This window comes from Vidua chalybeata, chromosome 5 (genome assembly GCF_026979565.1).
Source record: "Vidua chalybeata isolate OUT-0048 chromosome 5, bVidCha1 merged haplotype, whole genome shotgun sequence".
Classification (NCBI taxonomy): domain Eukaryota; kingdom Metazoa; phylum Chordata; class Aves; order Passeriformes; family Viduidae; genus Vidua; species Vidua chalybeata.
Window position 1 is genome coordinate 56867693 of NC_071534.1, and position 20577 is coordinate 56888269.

General features: G+C 33.5%; 1 protein-coding gene across 3 annotated transcripts in view; it reads right to left on the bottom strand.

Annotated features, from left to right (window-relative positions):
- The window catches only part of TBC1D22A (TBC1 domain family member 22A), a 138445-nt gene that overhangs the window by 22122 nt on the left and 95746 nt on the right, over nt 1-20577 (bottom strand). For 2 of the 3 annotated variants that reach the window (XM_053943140.1, XM_053943139.1), the window contains exon 12: nt 8935-9030. In XM_053943140.1, the coding sequence (XP_053799115.1) occupies nt 8935-9030 (96 nt within the window). Of the gene's footprint in view, nt 1-2960; nt 3042-8934; nt 9031-20577 lie in introns of those variants that run through there. The other variant, XM_053943141.1, reaches the window with a different exon arrangement.

The following is a 20577-nucleotide window of genomic DNA, read 5'->3' on the forward strand; positions in this document are numbered from 1 at the left end:
TTCTACATCCAGGAAAATCTCCAAGTCCTCTATTTATTTTAATCCTTTACATTTCCTTCTTCAAGAAACTCTGATTCTGAAAGACTGGCAGATAGTCAGGGATCAAGTGATATGTTGGTAATATTCTTTTTTAGGTTGCTCTGGTAATTAGTTGCTATGCAAAATGGGTAGTAATGTAAAGGTTTAAACCGAATCAATAAAATACAATAAATCAATTATTGGCAAGAATAACTAAAAAGTAAAATAAAATTTAATTCCAGAGCTCACTCAGTGTCAGTAAAAGATAAGATCCCTTACTAAACAAGAGTTCAAGCTATTTTCCTATTATAAGGATATAATTATAAGGATATTTCCTATTATAAGGGAAATGCAAGGATGTATTTCCCACAAGAAAAGCCCAAGTTGCATTCAAATCTGTAACACTAAATTCCTTAAATTCAAATAATAAGAATAGGGGTGCACACAAAGGCAAGGGATCAGGTGTCTCTGAAGAGTCAGGTAATTTTGTCTGAAGAAGGAATGCCTGCTAAAGAAACAGATACATTTTCCATGAAAATATGCAGAATGTAAAGGGATCTTCCAAGCAATATGAATTGTATAAACACTACACCTACAGTTTTTCTCCACAAAACAGCAAGTTTTAGAGGAATTACATTCAATATGTCTTTCCCTCTATCAAGCAGTCTCTACTGGATTTGCTCCTGGATGCTTCTGAGCTTCCATCCCTCTTCTTTACTGGCAACATCTCTGGTAAAAACCAGTACAGGAAACAACATTTGGGCTTGCAAAGAGACATTCACATCCTCAAGTAAATCTTCACAGAGTATTTAATATTCAGACCTTTAAATGCAGGATTTAACAGATGAATTCTAATTTCTGTCAATTTTCCGCCATATTCCTTCATAAATAATACAGTGACATAAATATTTGCACAGGATAGGGTGAGATCAGAATTCATACATGCCTTTCTACTGACTACAACTGTAATTTAAAAGTGACTTTATTTCTAATCTAGACCTGAGTTACAGGATTCACTTTCTTTCACGAAACCTTAATCCAAAGTACATAATGTAACACATTTTCAATCTAACTGGTCTCTGAAACATGAATCATATCTTCATATAATATTTGTACTGAACTATGCAGCTGGTTATCATCTTTGTTACTTAAAAGATTAATATTTGAAAAATAAGGACGACATTAGCTAATATCACACATAATTGATTTAGAAAATAGAAATAACGGCTCACTTTGTCATGTAGTTGTTAAGGGTTTTGTTGAAGAACACAGAAACACTAGAGTAAGAATTCTGTCATACTAATATATGGTATAATGAGCTGAGCTATCAAATACACTACAGCTGTTGTTAAAGATTTTGCTCCGTATGAAAGAAAGGTTAGAAGTTAATGAATTGCAGTATGTCACACATGAAATCCATCAGAAATCTGCACTTTCAGTGCTTACGTTTGAACTTTTTAATTTGATGCATCATCTAAAATTGCAACACATCTCGACTTTCAGAAAAGCAAACTATTCAAATAACAACTTAATTTGAAACTAACTGTAGAAAAAAAACTGATGAAATGCAATTTTGCAAATGACATGAACATTTACATGGAAAAAAATACAGACTATTCAGGACTATAAATTACTTTATTTCTTTTGGTATTTTTTTAAAAATAGTAAGCAAATGTGGAAGTATTACAAACTGACACTTGTGGGTAATGAGTCAAAATGTATCTCCAAACTGTTCTAGTAAGAGGCATAAGTTCTTAAGACCTTGGCTCTTCAAGCATCTACTTGCAAGAAAAAGTAGCTGGCCATCACTTCAAAACCATTCTCTGTGCTCTTCTTACATGTTACACATTTCCTCTAGAAAGAGCCACTGCAGCTTTTACAGTGAAGTACCTAATTCCCTTATAGATGCTCTCAACTGGTGTGCTAGGGAAGAAGGTACTTGTTACTATCTCCCAGTACCTTGATTTTCAGATTTGTTAAACTCCTGAGAAATAAGTGACTTTGTAAAAGCCATGTGCCTTGGAATTACACTTAAAACACGTGAGGATAAAAATGAAGTTACTAAATCTCAATACTCTGTAGAAAGATTACAGTTAGAAATATTCATAAAGTATTAAGATCTTTAAAAAAATTTAAAATATTATTCTACTTATATCAATATCCAAAGCTGAAAATCCTTGTCCTGTTTCTTATAAGCAAGGTTTCAGTTTTCCACATTTCATGCTGCATCCCAAATAAAATTTCTACCAATACAGTATGCTGGCCCTGTGGAACTAGTCTCCTTCAGCAGGGATTTTGAAAATTTCCTCATTCTTCCTCAAGTGCTTTGGAAAGCAGGGCTTAGTCTCACTGACTACTGTGATTTATCTGATAATATTAGACTAGATCATATCACAGAATAACTTCTGAGTTTCAGTAGCAAATACATATATTTAAGCTACTTGTAATTCAAAATCATTGTACTATAGCTAGTAATTTTACTATGTGCCACTGTTCCAAATATCTTGAGAAGGAAGGGGGACTTCTGGGAAAGAGCTAGATGGAAGGAGGGCAACAGAAATGGGCAGATTTCAAATTCAGACATTACAAAATTTACCTGTATTACTGGTGGTATATTAAATATTATTTTTAACATGCCAGGCATGAGTAATATATTATTCCTATAGGCTCTTGGCTCGGAAACTCAAGCAAAACAAAGAAAAATAGGTGAATTTGGGAGTGAAAATGCACACATTCCTAGCTATCTAAGATATAAATCAAAAGTGGGGTTGGTTTGTTTGTTTGTTTGTTTTAAAAACTATTTTCATTCTCCACTTTGCACATTTGAAGCCAAACTTTGGGGGAGAACAATGTATAACTTAGGCCTACAGTATAATCAAAAGAAAATGGAAAACCATACAGCAAGTGAGGGTAGCATTACAGGTTTTATTTCCTTTTTCATGCTTATTAAGCCATTTTTAGTGTACCATATAAATTGGTCAGAATCTTCCAGCAGCTTTCCAGACAGAGGGCAAGTTCTCCTCCTAGTACGAGACAAGTACCAGTATTAAAAGAAGGATGACCTACAGTCTATCTGTTACATTTCAGTTCAATATTAAAATTTTGCAATAGTAATTTCTGTGGGACAAAATCTGTACTTCTAAGACTGAATGTTAAAACATATTTGCACCGTTCTTTTTAATTTACAATACACTCCCACATGGAGACCAAGTCAAGATATTCATGACAATCAAAATATGCAGAAGCTTTTGACAAAGTTGAACAGGGTTGATAACAGAGCACTTAAACTATTACCACTCACATCATTCTCTGTTCATTAAGCTCTGCATACAAAAATGAAGTCAGCAATGTTATTATTACAAATTGGCTCTTCTGAACATAAATGATTCAAGAGTGTTGAATCCCAGCTGTCTGCTACCAGTACCCAGAGATTAAGAAGTGATCTCACATTAGGTTGCCAGCTATGACTTCAGAAGTCTAAAACAGCAGAGCTTCCAGTTTCTTGAAACACATTACAATGTACTGAACATCTTCCAAAAGTGCTCTCAGCAGGGAATAAAATCACAGTAGTGTTAGTAGTCAGGCTTTTTACAGTTAGAAAGATTTCCATGTTCACAGTTTTTAATTCTTTACAAGTTTTGGAACATCCACAGGAAAGACCCCCTTAGCTTCCATACACAGAAGAATGAGGGCATAAAATCATCTAATCATAGAGCTTAGAGAGAAGGAGGGCAAACATTCCTCTGTTAAAAAACTAATCCTTTCAGAAATACAATTTTTTTCTTTAAATGAAAAAAAAAAATTCTTTTACTGCAGGAGCAATGGAAACTAATTTTTTAGCACAGTACATACCAAGAAGCTAAATTAAACTAGATTTATTAGTTACACCTCATATGATATGAAGTAAGCACTCCTATATTTTCAGGCAGAAAAAGTAAATTTTAAAAATTTAAATCATAAACTATGTAAAGATCACAAAAGACTAATGAAATCTCTATTACTGTGGTTGAGTGTAAAAAGATAGTATGAAATTACATTTCTGGTATCTGACATGTTTCTACAGTAAATAATTTCTAGGAAAGATATTAATATAAAACTTTTTAAACTAAAGCCCATTACTTATATAGGTAGCAGACATGAATTTGTCTTCTAAGCATCTTGTTATTCAGCATTTATCTAAATTCTAATACAACATACAATTGTGCATGCATTCATTTTGGTAAACAAGTCAATAAGACTTACTTCCTATATATAAAATAATAATTAAATAATAATTATTTAAAATATTATCTAAATAAGAATAAAGCACAGTCACTAATCCTGAAGATTTTATGGCGCAAGTGTAAAGTAAAAGAGACAATAAATTCAAAGAAAAGTAAAAAGAAGCAACACAAAACTCATCAATGTGTCTCTAAGTGCTACTAACAGACTCAAGCCAACCTGTGAAATCTATTCTGGGCACAGCAAAAAACCAGAACTTAGAATGACTTAGAGCAAAGTAGCTGAATATCCGCATCAGATGCTGCATTTAAGTAAGGTGGCAAAGTGGGAGATAGCACTGCTGCTTTCTTGGAGTGCAGGTGGGTGATGAAGCTGTCATCACAGGCTGATAGACTGCAGTCAGCATCTCACTGCTGAATCTCAGATGCCATGTAAGGTGTCAGTATTAGTCCATTAAAGGCCTCAAAAGAGAAAGTGTCTAAGTTTTCCTTGGTGCTCTAAAAAAGAGATGGGAGATGCAGAGCAAGAAAGCAAGAAGAAATGATGGACTGAAAAATTATCTTTACAGCTTCTCTGCAGTCTGGGTGAATATAATTGGAGCAAAAATGCATTTGTCAATGACAAAGAAAAGGACAATGCAGTAATAAAGATGTGAGTTGGTGACAGCATGGGCGAAAATGTCTTTTAGACAGACAGAAAGTCTGTATCTTAAAATCATGAATAAGAAAAGATCTGCAAAACAGATTCCTTACCACAACATACTGAATATATTTTTGTAGCTCAGCTATGTCAACAAAACGATAACTTCCTTAAAGTACAAATCTAACAGATAAGCCAGTATGAATTCAACTATTACTAACTTAATTATAATTACCATTAGCTTATATTTAGTTCAACAGTTGAATCTAGTTCCTGAAGTCTTGTTTCTGTAAAAATCTTTGAGACATCTTGAACATTCCAACAGTAAACTCAGTAGCCATATTTTCCATTAATAGTTTAATTCCAAAGATGTTCAAAATCATACATTAATATTTTATCACTTAACAGCATCAGCTATACACACCTCCCAAGAATTCAGAAGAATTTTGGATTTATGGCTGTAGTTGGGAAAATGAGTAACAGCAAGCCAAAGTCTGAGACATGCTGATGAGTAGAAAGGTTTTCATTACTTGCACATTTAATTACTTAAGCTTAGATACGTAAGCTAAATGAATTGCACATTTTGTATTGAAAGGCATAGTTTATCACATTAAAAAAAAATTTATTTATACTAAGCTTACTGCTTTTTTCTTTTTTTTTTTTTTTTGTATGACACTAGTATAGAACCAGTAAATCAACACAGAATATTCATATCATCAGCAGAAATGTCAGAAACCAAGAATGACCTGTTTGAGTCTATAAAATATCACACTGGTTACAAGGGAAAATCTAAGGCAGGATTAAAATTTCTGCCATTTGCTGCCTAGCCCTGCTCCCCCACATGTGAAGTATAAACTGCTAATCTGACCTGAATAGAGTAACAGAGCTATCCAAACTCCTGTCTGTACCTGTTTGTGCGGCACCCTATCTAGAGGACTCTCTAGAAGTGAGAACCAAGAGAGAATAATAAGCTGTAATAAAACCTAAAAAAACCCTCACTCTTTTCCATAATATTAATCTTTGTATTATACATGGGCATGAAATATTTAAAACCTCTCCCTGAAAAAATGTCAGTTTAATTTCACTGCTATCAAAAAGTGACTCTGGGGAATTTGAAAATTGCTGAATGTAATAATTTTTGACCTCTTTACATAGCATTGCATCACACAGCTCATTGCATTAAACAGCAAATTTGAAAATGGGTTTATAGCTTACTAGAAAGATTACTGAATCTAGAACAAAATATTATCAGATTTAAACTCCTAGGAAAATAAAACCATCTGATATTGTGTACTTAACCAAATAAATGTCAGTGAGAGCAATATCTTGCTCAAATGATTCAAAAGAGGACAACTATCATCATGATTTGATTCTCATCTTACAAAAAAAAAATCATCTTACAAAAATAATTTCATTATGTTATTTGAAACATGAAAAATATGGCAGAGTATCCACACAGTTTTATATTCCCATCTTCCAAGTCTATATACACCTGATTAGGTGTATATATATATGTACATATAATATATACACAAGAACATTTGAACATTTGGAGGCCTGAGTTGAAACATTTATTTCTTCCACCCTTCCCTTATCAAAACTTACTTCTCTTTATTTCTTAATATTTAATTCTACAGATGTAAACCAAATGTCAACCAATTTTCAGGTTGTATTACTCTATAGTATGAGTCCAGCCTAACTTCTTTCATTTCAAAATTTATTTCCCTGCTACATGACAATACACAAAACAAGTCCCCAAAACTAAAGTCACACACATTGTGTGTCTGCAATAAGGAAATATTGAGGGATGAACATCTGGTATCCAAGTCAATTAATCTGTTCATATCAGGAAGAATAAAAATCATACTTTTACTAATTGCTTGGTTTCAGACATACTTTAAAGAATGAAAACAAGTATATTAAGAGCAAAGACTATTTTCTATCGTCATCCTGTCTGTAATATTACTGATAATATACTTCATCAAATAATAAGAATAAAAGTATTGCAAAACCAATTCCTTTAAAACTGGACTTTCATTCAAAATCTGTTCAGTGTCTCTTCTGGCACAGTGCCACATCTGATGTTCTTGGGAAATTATTCCAGCTTAAAATTCCTGTGAGGCCTGTATTTCTACTGAAAGAGGTCAAACAGACATGTAAAAGAAGAGCAGGAGTTTTCATAGCTAGTAGAAAAGAACCAGGCCCTCTGACTGACAGTTAGGAGAGACTTCCCTTATTCCTGTCATATGCAGAAAAACAGATTCAGCAGACGCTATGTGCAAGAGAAATGACTGAATGCATGTGATTCTTGATACAGTTTATGGAACAAAAAACTTCTGTACAAATTGTACTATGGCTGTGACTTCTCAATAATGTGAATTCAATGCAATCAGAGTACTCCAAACAGCATATACTGAACTCCCCAATTTTCCAATGTAGTTTAAGTGCTTATTACTTTGAAGACTAGGCACTGATCTACAGCTATTATTAACAAAGCAGAAGAATAATGGATATTATTCTTGCCTGTGGGACAGAAGTATCATTTAGAGAATTGATAATACTTTAGTTCAGCCATTTTAAAAGGTCATGTTACACAATAAAGAAGGCCAAGGCTTTTAGTGATAACATATGACGGTGATAAAACTAGCATGGATCTACAGATCCTCAAAATTACCAATTGCGTTTCTATGTTGTAAGCAATCCAAAGCAGCGTGATAAATGCATTCCAGTGTGTTCCTGATTTCTGTACTTTATATTCTAGTTCACATGGCCTATAAAGAAATTAAACCATACAGAAATACCTTAATTATTAAATAAGTAAACAAATCTGAATGTGTGCAAGGAGAACAAAACCAGCCTTCATAGTACTATAGCATGGTATTATTTACTTGAAGCATAGTTGTAATAGATTTGGTAGAGAGAGGAAAATTACCCTCTTTGGTGTGGGAAATTAACATGAAAAATTTAATGGGGAGGATTAACAGTGAACAATTGTAATCGAGAGGTATGGATACCAACATTAGAGATGATTTTGACAAAGTACCATAAATTGAGAAAATCTGACAGTGTTAGCAGGTAGTAGAAATTAAAGCTGTTATGTTGTGCCCTTAGGGATTTATTCATTTCAAAGACAGGCAACGACAGCTCTGAATAAATCCTTTCATGAAGATAAAATAGATTGAAGTGATACACAAATTTGCACAATGGTTCATTTGTAGAGGGCCACAGAGTTCAGTCAGCTGGAGAGAAAATAAGCTGGTAATGGGCCATTTCCCTGGGTAAAGCAATGGTGGGGGCTTTCCAGCACAAGCTATTCACATTCAGCCTTCAAAGGAGACTTTAAAGCCTTTTAGGCATTCAGTGTGTATCATAGGGTAAAATTCAATATAAATATTTCCATGAAAGTGAACTGTCACCAGTTTACAAAAATAATTGGACTTCTATGGATGTATGTAAATGATCTGCCTATCTACCATATTCTTACAAACAACTTCCTGACATGCTTTCAACATATCTTCTCAATGTATCTTCTTACAAACAACTTCCTGATATGCTTTTTGCCGGAAAAAGGTAAGGTTTTGAAACACATGGGCCTGAAGTCCTTTTACTTCCTAATGCAAAACAGGCTCCTTATTTTAAAAGACTGTTTGCCCAGCTGTTTTGAAAGAATTAACATGACCTTGCTAGACAATGCTGTATTATACAGATGAGAAATTACAAATAAATTCTTCAGCGATGCATTTAAGATTAAAAAAAATTACCTTTTCAGTTATCTCTGCAAAATATCAAGGTAACAGCATCCCCAGAAATTATCCTCTCAAAGTTTGCCTCGGTTAAAACAGCTTTTTTTTTCCCCAGAGTAGACAAATAAAACACATCTCCTACTGCTTATAGTCCATCACTTCAGGTCTAACAGTTTTTGGAGCAACTCTAACTAACAGTAAGATATCATCAGTCTTGCTGTCCTATTTTGTCTTAAAATCATCCCCAAGTAATATTAGGAAGGTAAATCTAAGAAATGCCATCCTGTGCTTGAAAAGTATCTTCTTCACTTACTTGAAAATCTTTCTCCTCCAGGATCTCTTTCCTCCACCTGACAAGGAAGGCAGCACAGACGTACAAGTGGAAGTGAGAAAAACCCTCTGGTTCAGACTAGAAAAAATAAAAAGAGATCATCCTTTCAATACACAAATAATAATACTTTTGATCACCATATACCCCAAGTGTATTTTTATGACATTTACTTCTAACTACAAATGCCAGCCACATCTGTCTCTCTTTGTACAAACATGCTTGCATCTAATCTATGCCAAACCTATTCATTGCTATTATCTGCAACAGGGACAGAGGTGAGGCAGCTTCCACTTCTCATATTTAAATTCATCCTTTACTGATGTGTTTTCCATTTCTGGTGTTATCCATTATCCATTTTATATTTGGTATAAAATACTGTACTGTCCAGCTCAACACTGTGGTGTGAATATATGTTTCATCTCCATTATTAAGTCAACTCTTCTACTAGCAGTAGCTTTTGAAGTATAAATTTTGATATAGGAAATTATTAAGCATTGTAAAGATAAAAATAACTTGTATTATATTGAACTGAATTAGATGCTTTCACTATAGGAAGAAAACTTACTCATAAGATGAAATATTTACAGGTTAGTTTTGTATTCAGATCTGCAGCTTTCTGTTCTGGTTCAAGTCAGCAGATTCCATCCCTTTATAAAACTCCCCTAGAAATTAGTATTTTATAATTTCACATAAGAGTTGAGAAAATTTTGTGATGAGGTCTTTAAAAGACATCACTAAGTTTCTCATATTATCAAATTAATCTCAGATTTTATTTTCTATACCACTAAGAACTGAAAAAATAGTTATGATATTAAATAATCAATGTTATGACTGTGAACTACTGCTATGTAAAATTTCATTAAAATAAAATTTGAAAATAATAATTATAAAACTAAACTACATCATCTGGCAAATTGAGGTATATTTAAATGCTGATACCTATATAATTTACAAGATCTAATTATAGTACTTTAAAAATATAGCAAGTTTTTTCATATTCTTTGCTGGTCATTTCAAAACTGAAGTTTACTTTTTAGGAAAATATAGTGTTCTGCTCAAGCATAGTGAACTGAAACAATTTCTTACATAAGCATAACATAAAATACCTATTTTATTCCTATTTAACCTAGAACAACATGGTATTTAATATTCGTGCAATAAATTATCTTCCCAGCTACAACAAGTGACAAAGGAAAAATATTCTCCTACTACTACTTTTCCTTCTCCTCAATCCTTGACTGATAAAAGAGCAGTGTGTGCTACAAGAGGTTTGTAAAACACCTTGTTAAGAGCTACGGAAACTACAGACCATCTGGTCCACCAAATAAGTATGGTTCCAGAAAAGAGACAATACCAATTATTTGGAGGGAAGCTTTTAAGTTTAAAAGTGTACTTGGAACTGAAAATAAGAATAAGCTAATTTTGGAAATACTTTTAAGGAATTGTAGAAAAATTATCTGGACGTGTATAAAAACTTGTACTTTGTCTTGTGATTTTTCTTGTGGGTTTTTTTCACCAATAAAAGTTTCTTCAAAATGAAGCTCTTTTAAATGAAACAAAATAGGTTTAAAAATGCAATTCATTAAAGAAAAAATGCATATCCCCTACAGATTTAAAAATTCATCATGCTTCGGAGATAAGTCTAGGTACAAAGTATTTTCAATGGATAGTTTTAGACAGTTTTAGAAATTGAGTAAAACAGCTAATGCATAATTGCCTTTTCTAACACCTGATACCTATTATACTTTTCCATTTGCAGCTTTTGAGGTTACAAACAGTTTGATCTCTAAATGTACAGAAATGCAGACTACCAGCTAAAAGCTATTTAAAATCAAGTATAAACAATGACCTTGATTTAAATATTTCAGAAAAAAAATCTCAAGGCAGATGTACAACCTTCCAGAAGACTTATTCTGAACATATTACAGATGACTCTGAGCAAATTATCTAAGACCCATCTGTCATTATCAATAAAAATCATTTAGATTGTTAACATCACAAATATCTCATTGCCCTGCAAATGCTGGATGTTCTCTGCAGCTGAAACGAAAGGCATACTTTGAACTGCACTCCCCAAACTTCTTGAATTAGACAACCATCAAAAGAATACAAATTTTGTTGTATGACTAGACTAATTAGTGTCTTGTCAATGATTAGTCTAAGCAGCCTTCCACCCTGGATACTTCAACATTTAGGGAGTGTAATACCTCATGCTATTATATTTGTATTTTTATACAAGTTTTATTGTATATTTGTATTTATAGAGGTATAACAAGATTATTGTTTAAGTACTCAGAATAATTAAAGCTATGAAATTTTGTCAGGGTTAGGTATTAAACCATATTTCACACTCAAGTAATACCTCATACATAAGGACTTCCAAACACTCAATAATTACACATGAATAAAGCAACCTTAAGCAACTCCATTTCTACCACATTACAAAGAGCAGATAGTTTAGGTGAAAAGAGATTTAAATAATTTTTGCCAAAATATCCAAGCAATCTACATTAGAAAAAGAGAAAGAAGCCAACACAGGAGTGCAAGATATAGCAGTACCTCCCCAGAATACTCCAAGTTTCAAAAATTTCATGTTCAGAGATGTCCTAAGAGAAGCTGCAGAATATGTCCATTTAATAGGAGTTAATGGATTTGTCTTAACTTCCTAAATCTTTTTGCAACTGTAAGCTTTTTGGTAAATCACCAAGTCCTGGAACAAAGAAAACCAAAACACAATTGCATGCCATATAGTATGTCTGGTTTAAAGCTGCTAGTTTCATTCAAAGTAGTTCAGATATTTGCAGTGAAAGAGTATGAATCACTTCCTGTTCACTTTCTGCAATCCATTCATATTTCCTTCTCTTTTGCAGACTATTCCACTGTTTCTCATGTACCAGTTCCACCCCCATTGCTCACCCTTCTTAATCATCCTTTCCTGTAGTTTTCTCATTTTGAAATAGGGCCTGAACTATGTATAGCATGTAAGTTGCAGAAAGAATATAACTCTCACAGTGCTCATAATAATACTACCTTTCCAGTAATTCCAAATATTTGTGGTTTTTTTGTGGTTGTTTTTTTTTTTTTTTTTTTGGTTTTTTTTCATTATTATTTTTCTATTCTTGACTGCTACTGAGCTTGTATTTTCCTCTTGTGCTTGACTGTAGGAAGCTACCTTGAAGCCCACAGTTACACCAGTAAAGCTAGGATTGGTCCAAACACACAATATCACTTTACTGCACTTAATTTAGTCCACACCAAATTTAACCTGTTATTTATGCCAGGCTAACATGTTTAACAGAAACATGAAGTCCTGTGACTCTCTGCTGTCCACCTCTTACCTTTAGTACCCTTAGTAACATGGTATTGTCAGCAAACTTTGCTGCCTCATTTGCTCTTCTATCCCTTTTTTATCTCTTCAGCAGAAAGAGCTTAAGCCTCATGACAAATTGCAAAAGAATTACAGGTTATTTCCTTTAATTTTGAAGCTTGCCTGCTTGTTCTTAACATTTGTTTTCTATCTTTCAGGCAGCTATTGATATTAATACAAAGGCATTCCCTTGAATTCCATAGCTGTGTTTCTTCTTTAATAACCTCAAGTGAAGAATCCTCTTCAATGTTTTCAATATTCTACGTCAACGTGGCACATGTGTTCACTGGCTCTCAAGGTGAGAGTCTGATGTGTGAGGTGTGATTTTCCCCTACAAAAATCATGTCAACACTTTCTCAAAATGACATAATTAGTCATGATGAAAGAGTATTACAATCAAGTTTAGAGAACACTGATATAAGTCACCTTAATCTTGGCATTCTAAAAGATACTGGAATACTTTGCAGACTGCCACCATTTTTATTGCACACAGCAGCCCACCAGCTCATGTGGGATCATAACTTGCTCTGCGTGCCAGTTTTCCAGTTAGTTGTAAAATGAAATTTCAATTATTCCAAAAGTGCTAGAAATTTTATTCATTATACATATTATTTTTTTACAGTTATATGCAAAAATATCTACTAACAATACTTCTGCTGCTTTTGCACATTTTGGATTGTCTTGTGTCATTGTTTTTGCTTCATTATGTCTATTCCCAAGAGGATGATCCTAAAAGTGACCAAGAGCACTTGTCTAAGCTGAATCCATTCTCACCATAAATGCAGCAACAAAGTTGGATCTTTTATGCTTTAAAAAAAAAAAAAAAAAAAAAAACAAAAAAACAAAACATAACATATAGGTAAGGCCTACAAGCAGCTGTTTCTAATGTGAACATCCATCAATAATTACTATGAAAATTTTTGGGCAGGTTTGATCTTTGCATAAAAGAAAATCTGATTCAAACACACTTCATAGCATTTCAAAATCTTAAATGGAAAGTAACATTACCAGGTCATAACATCAAACCAGAAATATCTGTCACAGCCAAAAAACTATGCAAATGTCTCAACCCTTAGAGTTCATTAAATCCCTTATAGGAGAGCTATTTTTAAAAAAATGTTACAAGAACTGTGTTTGCATTCCCCATTTTTGCTAGGCATGTTCAAAAAATTACTTATCATAAAATCTTCCATTAGATTTGGCAAATTTATGCTGAAAACGAGGGGAAGATCAGTTTTCACAACAATTTAGTCACTGGCCTCTCTGATCTAGTCACCAACAACATGGCAACAATTCCTAAAATATGACTTGTGATATAAACCTCTGCTGTGAAATCCCGGCCACAAAGAACACAGACCACTGCTGGAATTTTTTTTGGATCAATACCTTGCCCTGTTGGAATGCTTGATATGGCATGCAAAATTCATGTTAAGACTATGAATCAATGCCAAATATAAATGCATGCTAGTGATAATTACTATTTGCCCGATTTATGCACTCTTGAACTAATAATTTAGTTTTATTAAGCATCTTTCATATAAATTTCCACATGACCTTGTATTTTCAGAATGGAGTTTAAATTACTGCCCTCTTCACTTGCTAACATGCTCAATTCAAATAGATTAGAAAAATAACTAACAAAGTGTGTATTTGACTTTTTTATCCTAGCTTTTCCAGAATAAACTGTGGTGGAAAGCAAAAATCAATGTTTCTCATTTGGTTCTTTTAAAGAATTCACCATGAAGTTTTTAAAGAGTTCAGTCATGACTAGGATGTCAAGTGGATTCTCACTCAATGAAATGCTTTCACATCCAACACTGAACTGTCATCTTTTACAGCCATTTTTCCTCCTCTTGTGTGGTGGTTTATTACCTTTGCACACAGGAGTGTTGCTAGATCTTAGCAAAGGAATTGAGCTTCTTATGCAGCTCCCTTAAAGCCTTTTCTTGCTGAATTGCATATTGACAGAAGAAAGTGGAGGAAAGCAGTTTTCTTGAAAAATGCCTTGGATACAAATGCAAGATGCTGAACTCTACACAAGGGGAACACTTTGCAATACTTATTTCTAACATTATTTTGAAAAGAACCTAGAGAGACACAGAAGCATTAAGGATAGTGAGACTATCAGAAAACATAATTTGTTTTCCCATGTTAATAAGCCTCTTGTTATCTGTAGTGAAGAGTGACCATGAGCTGTTCTTTGTACTTGCTGGAAAAACTATTACTAATCTTCTACTTTGAATTTCTACAATTTGAAAAGCCAAACAACCTCCATTTTACCTAGCAGTTATAATTACATAGAACACAGCAAAACAGAGATGTGGCAATGTGAGCATGAATTCTGCCAGTGACAGATCAACCACTGTTAGATAACAATAGTGAGGGCTGTATATAAAACCCCAATCTAATATACATATTTTACATTTTGTTTCTCTAGTAGGAACAAAAAATTACTTTCTGTAAGTAATTTGTTTGTCAATGAGAACAGAAGAACCAGCAGCAAGAACTAATGAAACTCCTCCAGGATGGTTTCAGTGCAGTAACAAGTAGGAGCCACATAGCATTATAAGCCCACATTAATAACAATAGATAATTTACACTGTTTATGTTTTAGAGAGCAGTTGATTACTTACAGCTATATTTTCTTTGTTCACCATAGTTGATGTATTAAAAAACAAACTATTTAGGTTAGAGCCATTAATATGGTTCCTAATTATCTTACCAAACCATGACATAATGTAATGACTCGAAGTGGCGAATCTCTGTGTTATTAACACCGAACACCACTACATCATTTACTTTCTCTAACAGCATGAAATACAAGCATACAATTAATTCTGTTTCTCATGTATATAAAGGTGAAGCATATGCTTCCCAACACACCTTAGTCCTGAGTCTTTTCCTCAGAAAAGGCTTAGGCAGACAGATCACATAAGCTCTAAGAGTGTATGAGAAGACAAGACTACCAACAGTCTTTCCAAAAACTTCTACATGCTTGAAAAATCTAACTCTCTAGCTATTTCCCAGAAAATTCACTTTGCATTTTTAATTTGCTGAGATTGCCCCACCCGAATTTAAAATCCCTCTTGCAGGTATGAAATTATGGAAGTACTGAGTTGTTATGGAAAGTCTGAGGAGCAATAAGATAAGGATAAACCCAAAAGTGACTAACTAGCTGCCTCCCCAGCACAGGTGAAGTTGCAGAAAAAAACTTTCTAAAACCTGCAGGCTATTTCTTTTTTAATAGCATGGCAGATGTGACTAAAAACACCCAGACAAAATAGTTTCAAAGGCATGTACATTTGGGACACCAAAATTTAGATTTCATCTTTGTTTCACCATTCAATGATAAAAAGAATATATACAAAACCTTCTTATATTTTAACCTAGGCTGAAAGCTGGGCTTCAATTATTTAGACATGACTGTCTGGCTGGAAATAAATTTGTTTTGAAGTTTCCTTCTAATTAAAACCCCATTCATTCTCTCTGAAATCACTAATTTAATTTGTACTTAAACATCCAAATTCTGTCTCAAGTCAAGACTTGATACCAATTAGCTGGCCAAAAATGCATTGGGAAAAAAAAGCAAAGCTGTGTCACACTAAAATCAACACTGCTTTTAGTCAAATAATTCCATTCAAAAGTATGATTTAATTTAAAAAGTACAAGCTAAATCCAGATCGTTAGTAAATATGATCAGCTGCAACTGATTTAATTCTGAAGTACTTTGCTGCAAGGCAAAATATCTTTACATAAATGCCAACCTGCTTTAGGCAAACTACTGATGTGATATAGGAACAAGCACAACTGCACAAACACAATCAAAAAAGAATATGGCAACTTTTCCACCTGTGAGAACTTCAGCAGATCACATGAACCAAAACCTTCCACACTTCCAACCTGCTTTTAAAAGGCAAATGAGCACAAATAAACAGTGTGACTAATATTTACTAAACTAATTCCCTATTTCACCTTTTGAATTTCAGAATTATTTACCTCATGTATAATTTTAATTATTTTTACAGTTCATTCCCAGAGAACCGCGATACTGGGAAATTAATTAATGGGCACAATAGAAGAACTGTCAGCATTGTTTAAATATAATTTCTGCAGTAGCTTCATTTACATGTATCCCTTTATTCTAAACAGAGATACTTCTGAATTTTTGGTATGAAATTGTTAGTTCATTAAAAAGAGCACAATGATATCCTTTTCTGCAGATATTCATGGGTTATCAAATCTACTGAAATATATGCTTGAGACAATCATTAGAGCTTTTAGTCCATGGATTTCAAAGACACTGAAATAGCTGTATAATAGCTGTATCGTTGTTTAATTAATTTGCTTTAGCTTTATCATATTATTAGCTTTCATAAAAGTTATCCAATTAATATTTCAAGGCAGACCTACAGAAAGTAGGAAGTGCTAGCCTACCATTTCACAACTGAAAAAAGTAGTGAGAATACCTCTACACATACATATCACATATTTATATTGAATGACTAAAGCAAAATCCAACAGTATTAAAAAATAATGGTTGCTTATTCCAACTTCTCATCAAATAACAAGAAAGTGCTTACTGACACACTGCCAACAAGTAATTCAAAGAAATCCTCTCCTGAAGTATGTTTTAGGCTACATATGTAATTTCCAGATAACGAGGTTCTCATGTGCCTTTCTGGACAAAGTTGGTGGTTGGATTAGAATGAACTCTTAAATTAAATACTACAGGTCATTTGAGAAAAGCATATAAAACAATCCAACAAAGATATTGCTGAATTCTTGTTCAGTAAATAAAAACTCTATAATCCCCAAATTCCTACTTCTGTAAATTGAAGGATGATTACATCAATGTAATGTAAAAGTTTTGTGAAGATTTCTGATTAGATTGACATTTATACCAGAACCTTGTCTGTTCTTAGAATAACCTATTTTCTTCTTAATAATAACAACAAAGAAATTTTCAAGCAAACTATTTCCAAAGCTTTTTCCTTCTATCAAGGAACACACCATAAGAGCTGAGAATGAACACATGTGACATGAAATATGTCACATGTTCAGTGTTTTGTAATAGGTGGTCTTGTTTTAACTAAGATGATAAGTAGAAATACCAAAAATATATTTAGTAATAAGCATGAGATATTACCTTCCTTCCCTGTTTTCCAAGCTAACAAGTTTAGGCATGTCATAACACAGCATCAAGAACGTCATCCAAACTTCTAACACAACCATTACCAAGATACTCAAGACACATCACTGGCTGCTTCCCCTTCTCCCATCATTAAACCACATTCTACAAAACAAGGAACAAGCAACAAAATCCTTAATTTCTGATCACCATTATTCCTATTAGAGGCTAGGAAATAGCTGGGACTGGTATTTTCCTTCATTTGCTGTCCTGCAAAAATCTTATTCATGAAAACATTTTCATTGCACAGCAACACTGTCTGAATCAGTCTCTACTTAGTGATGGCAATTTGCCTGAATGTTCAATCTTGCTTTGTGATGATGATTTAATTATACCAAGCTTTCTGTGACCATATGACTGCTTACAACATTCCTTGGTCTGCATGCTTCACATTTCATTCAGCTTCCATTAAAACAAACTAATAATGCCATTGAAACTAAAGTAGGCAGTTGCAGAATGCAGCAACATCTTGTCTGATTAAAGAAAAGCACAACATCTGAAAACATTACTCTACAGCTCTTCAGCTACATCCAGCACAGAGGCTCTATAGTCATGATGGTGCTAAACTGCAGGTTTATAAAAGGGCTTATGTGAAAAGCAGCTGAAAAGCCAACACCATTACTCATTCCAAGTATCTGAAAATTGCTAGTCACTCAATATCACAGCTGGAAATGTTAATAATGCATGAATTTTAATTAAATTCATTAAATACTTGATAGCTATAAACCAGGAGTTTGATCTTGTTGGGATGAATAAGACTAGCTGCTTCTTTTGTTAATACAAAAGACTCACCAAGCTAATCCAAAAACTACTCTTCAGACCACTTCTATTCCCACCCGCCAACTGCTTAGCACACAAAGAATTAATAGTGATGATCAGGTGCAGCTTTGCTGAACTCTGATGAGAATGAGAGACTACATCTACTAAATAGGACTGCCTTTATTAGATTGAGCAAAAATATTTCCTGAGAATAACACTACAGTTCTGAGGATGCTAAATGACTCCATAGATGCCACGCCCTGCTCAGAACTTAAGTATCTTTCAGGATACTGAACCAAGGTAAGATCTTTGATTTAAATCTTCTTCTTTGATTTAAATCTTCTTCTGCTGACAATCAACTGCAGATCAAGATAAAGTCTGCTTTAATAATAAGTCTTCACACGAGACCACTGATTGAAGACAGCAGCATAAAGCAGAAGACTCATTGGGAATGTCAAGACCTGCAGAGTTGTTGTAATCTGTTTTATCAAGGTTCTCTGGAGGTTATCTCTGATGCTACTATTCTTATCTCTGAAAAACAAAATTTTTACATTGACCCTAAAGAGCCCTGAGCAATTACGAGATTATTACAACAGCAACACTTTTATACTTTTCTCCATCTCAGGTGTATCAGACACTAACCATCAATGCTTTCCTAGCAGCCACTTCCTCAGAAAAGCTCCTACAAGAATATCCAGTAGCAGTGTAAATGAAGAAAAAAGTGGCAAAAAGTGAGGCATATTTCAAGGTATTATCCCCTACATGCAACTTTATTAATTCTAATATTACCAATAATGCATTGGGGTTTTTTTCTAGAAAACCTTACTCCATCACAAATACAACACAAGGGCTTAAAATGCTCTTGCTCTTCAACAGCTTTTCCAATACTGAAAGCCTGGCATAACCTGCACAGCTTCATGTTTTTCCTGTTTGACATGACATCACCAGACTGTGAAGTTTAAGTTACTCAAATCTCTTACTGTTGTCAATAAACATGACTTGCTGTTTTCTTTCCATCAGCTTTTGTGAGCAACACTCCACTAATCCATGCTGACATTGAAAGGACTGAGTCTTCAGTACCAGGAGCTTGAGACTCTTCCAACAGAAGAGAAAGCAAACAAGAGTGCCCTAAGCACTACCCCTACCCTTAAGCAGCTCAAAATAGGAGGACAGCTTTGATCCAAAGAAAAGCTTTCTGGCTGGTTTTTTTGACCAAACACAGAATCTTCAGCTGAAATTCACAGTATAACATCTAGTATAGTAGTTCTGCGAATTCCTTTCAATCAAAAAATATTGACCAAATACATTTAAAAGGACAATACTAGTCCCAGTGAAACAGCCTGGACACTGCATTAGATTCCCAAGCATCTCTCCAAATTTTCAGAAGCATTTTACTTATTTATTTTATTTAACACTTTAAAAGAGTACATAGTGAGGTTATAAATGGCACTTTCTGGATTTATTTTCTACTATCATAAAAGAAAAAAATTACATACCATTTTCTGTAAATCTCTCTTATTAAGTTTTAACAGGCAACAAAAAAAAACCAATCATAAAAAAATTAGGCTGCCAGGCTTCAAGATAATTTTTATCAACAAAATGAATGTGCTAAAAACAAACAAATATGCTCCACAGTAACAACTCAGCCTCTAGAAAATTAAAACAGAAACTAAACAAAATATTATCTACCCAAGGTGTGAACTAAAATATTTACTTATTAAAGGATGTAGCATCAAAATGTAATTGTTAACTGTATCTCTCCTTCAGCTTTATAATATTTTTTAAATTATTCAAACTGATTTTTCTCACTTGATTTTGCTTATAGCAATGAAAGCTGAAGACTTTGAACTTTTAGACTTTAAAATCTGACCAACATATCCCAAAATGCTGGAAAGAAGGACATAAAGCTGTATGTTCAAGCATAAATTTAAGTTAATGTCACTGTTTTCATATCTCACAAATAATGTAAACTGCAAATATAACTCAGGACATAGCTACAAGATTCTTAACATCACTTACTCTGCTACTTTGTGTATATAGTGATTTCTTGATTCCAAAGCACCCTAAATCAATATCACGATAGCAAAGGATATAAAAAAATAAGTAAAAAATAAACTATATTTAATGCAATTAGATACCTTACCAAAAAAAAAAAAAAAAAAAAAAGGCACAGATTTTATGATAATCAATACCAATCATCTAATACCAATACCATTTTGGAAAACTTTTCTGTACAACTTGTTTTTCAGGATAGCATTAAAAACTTACTGGTATAAAATCTCTGCCATTACAGAATGGCTCTATGGAAAGA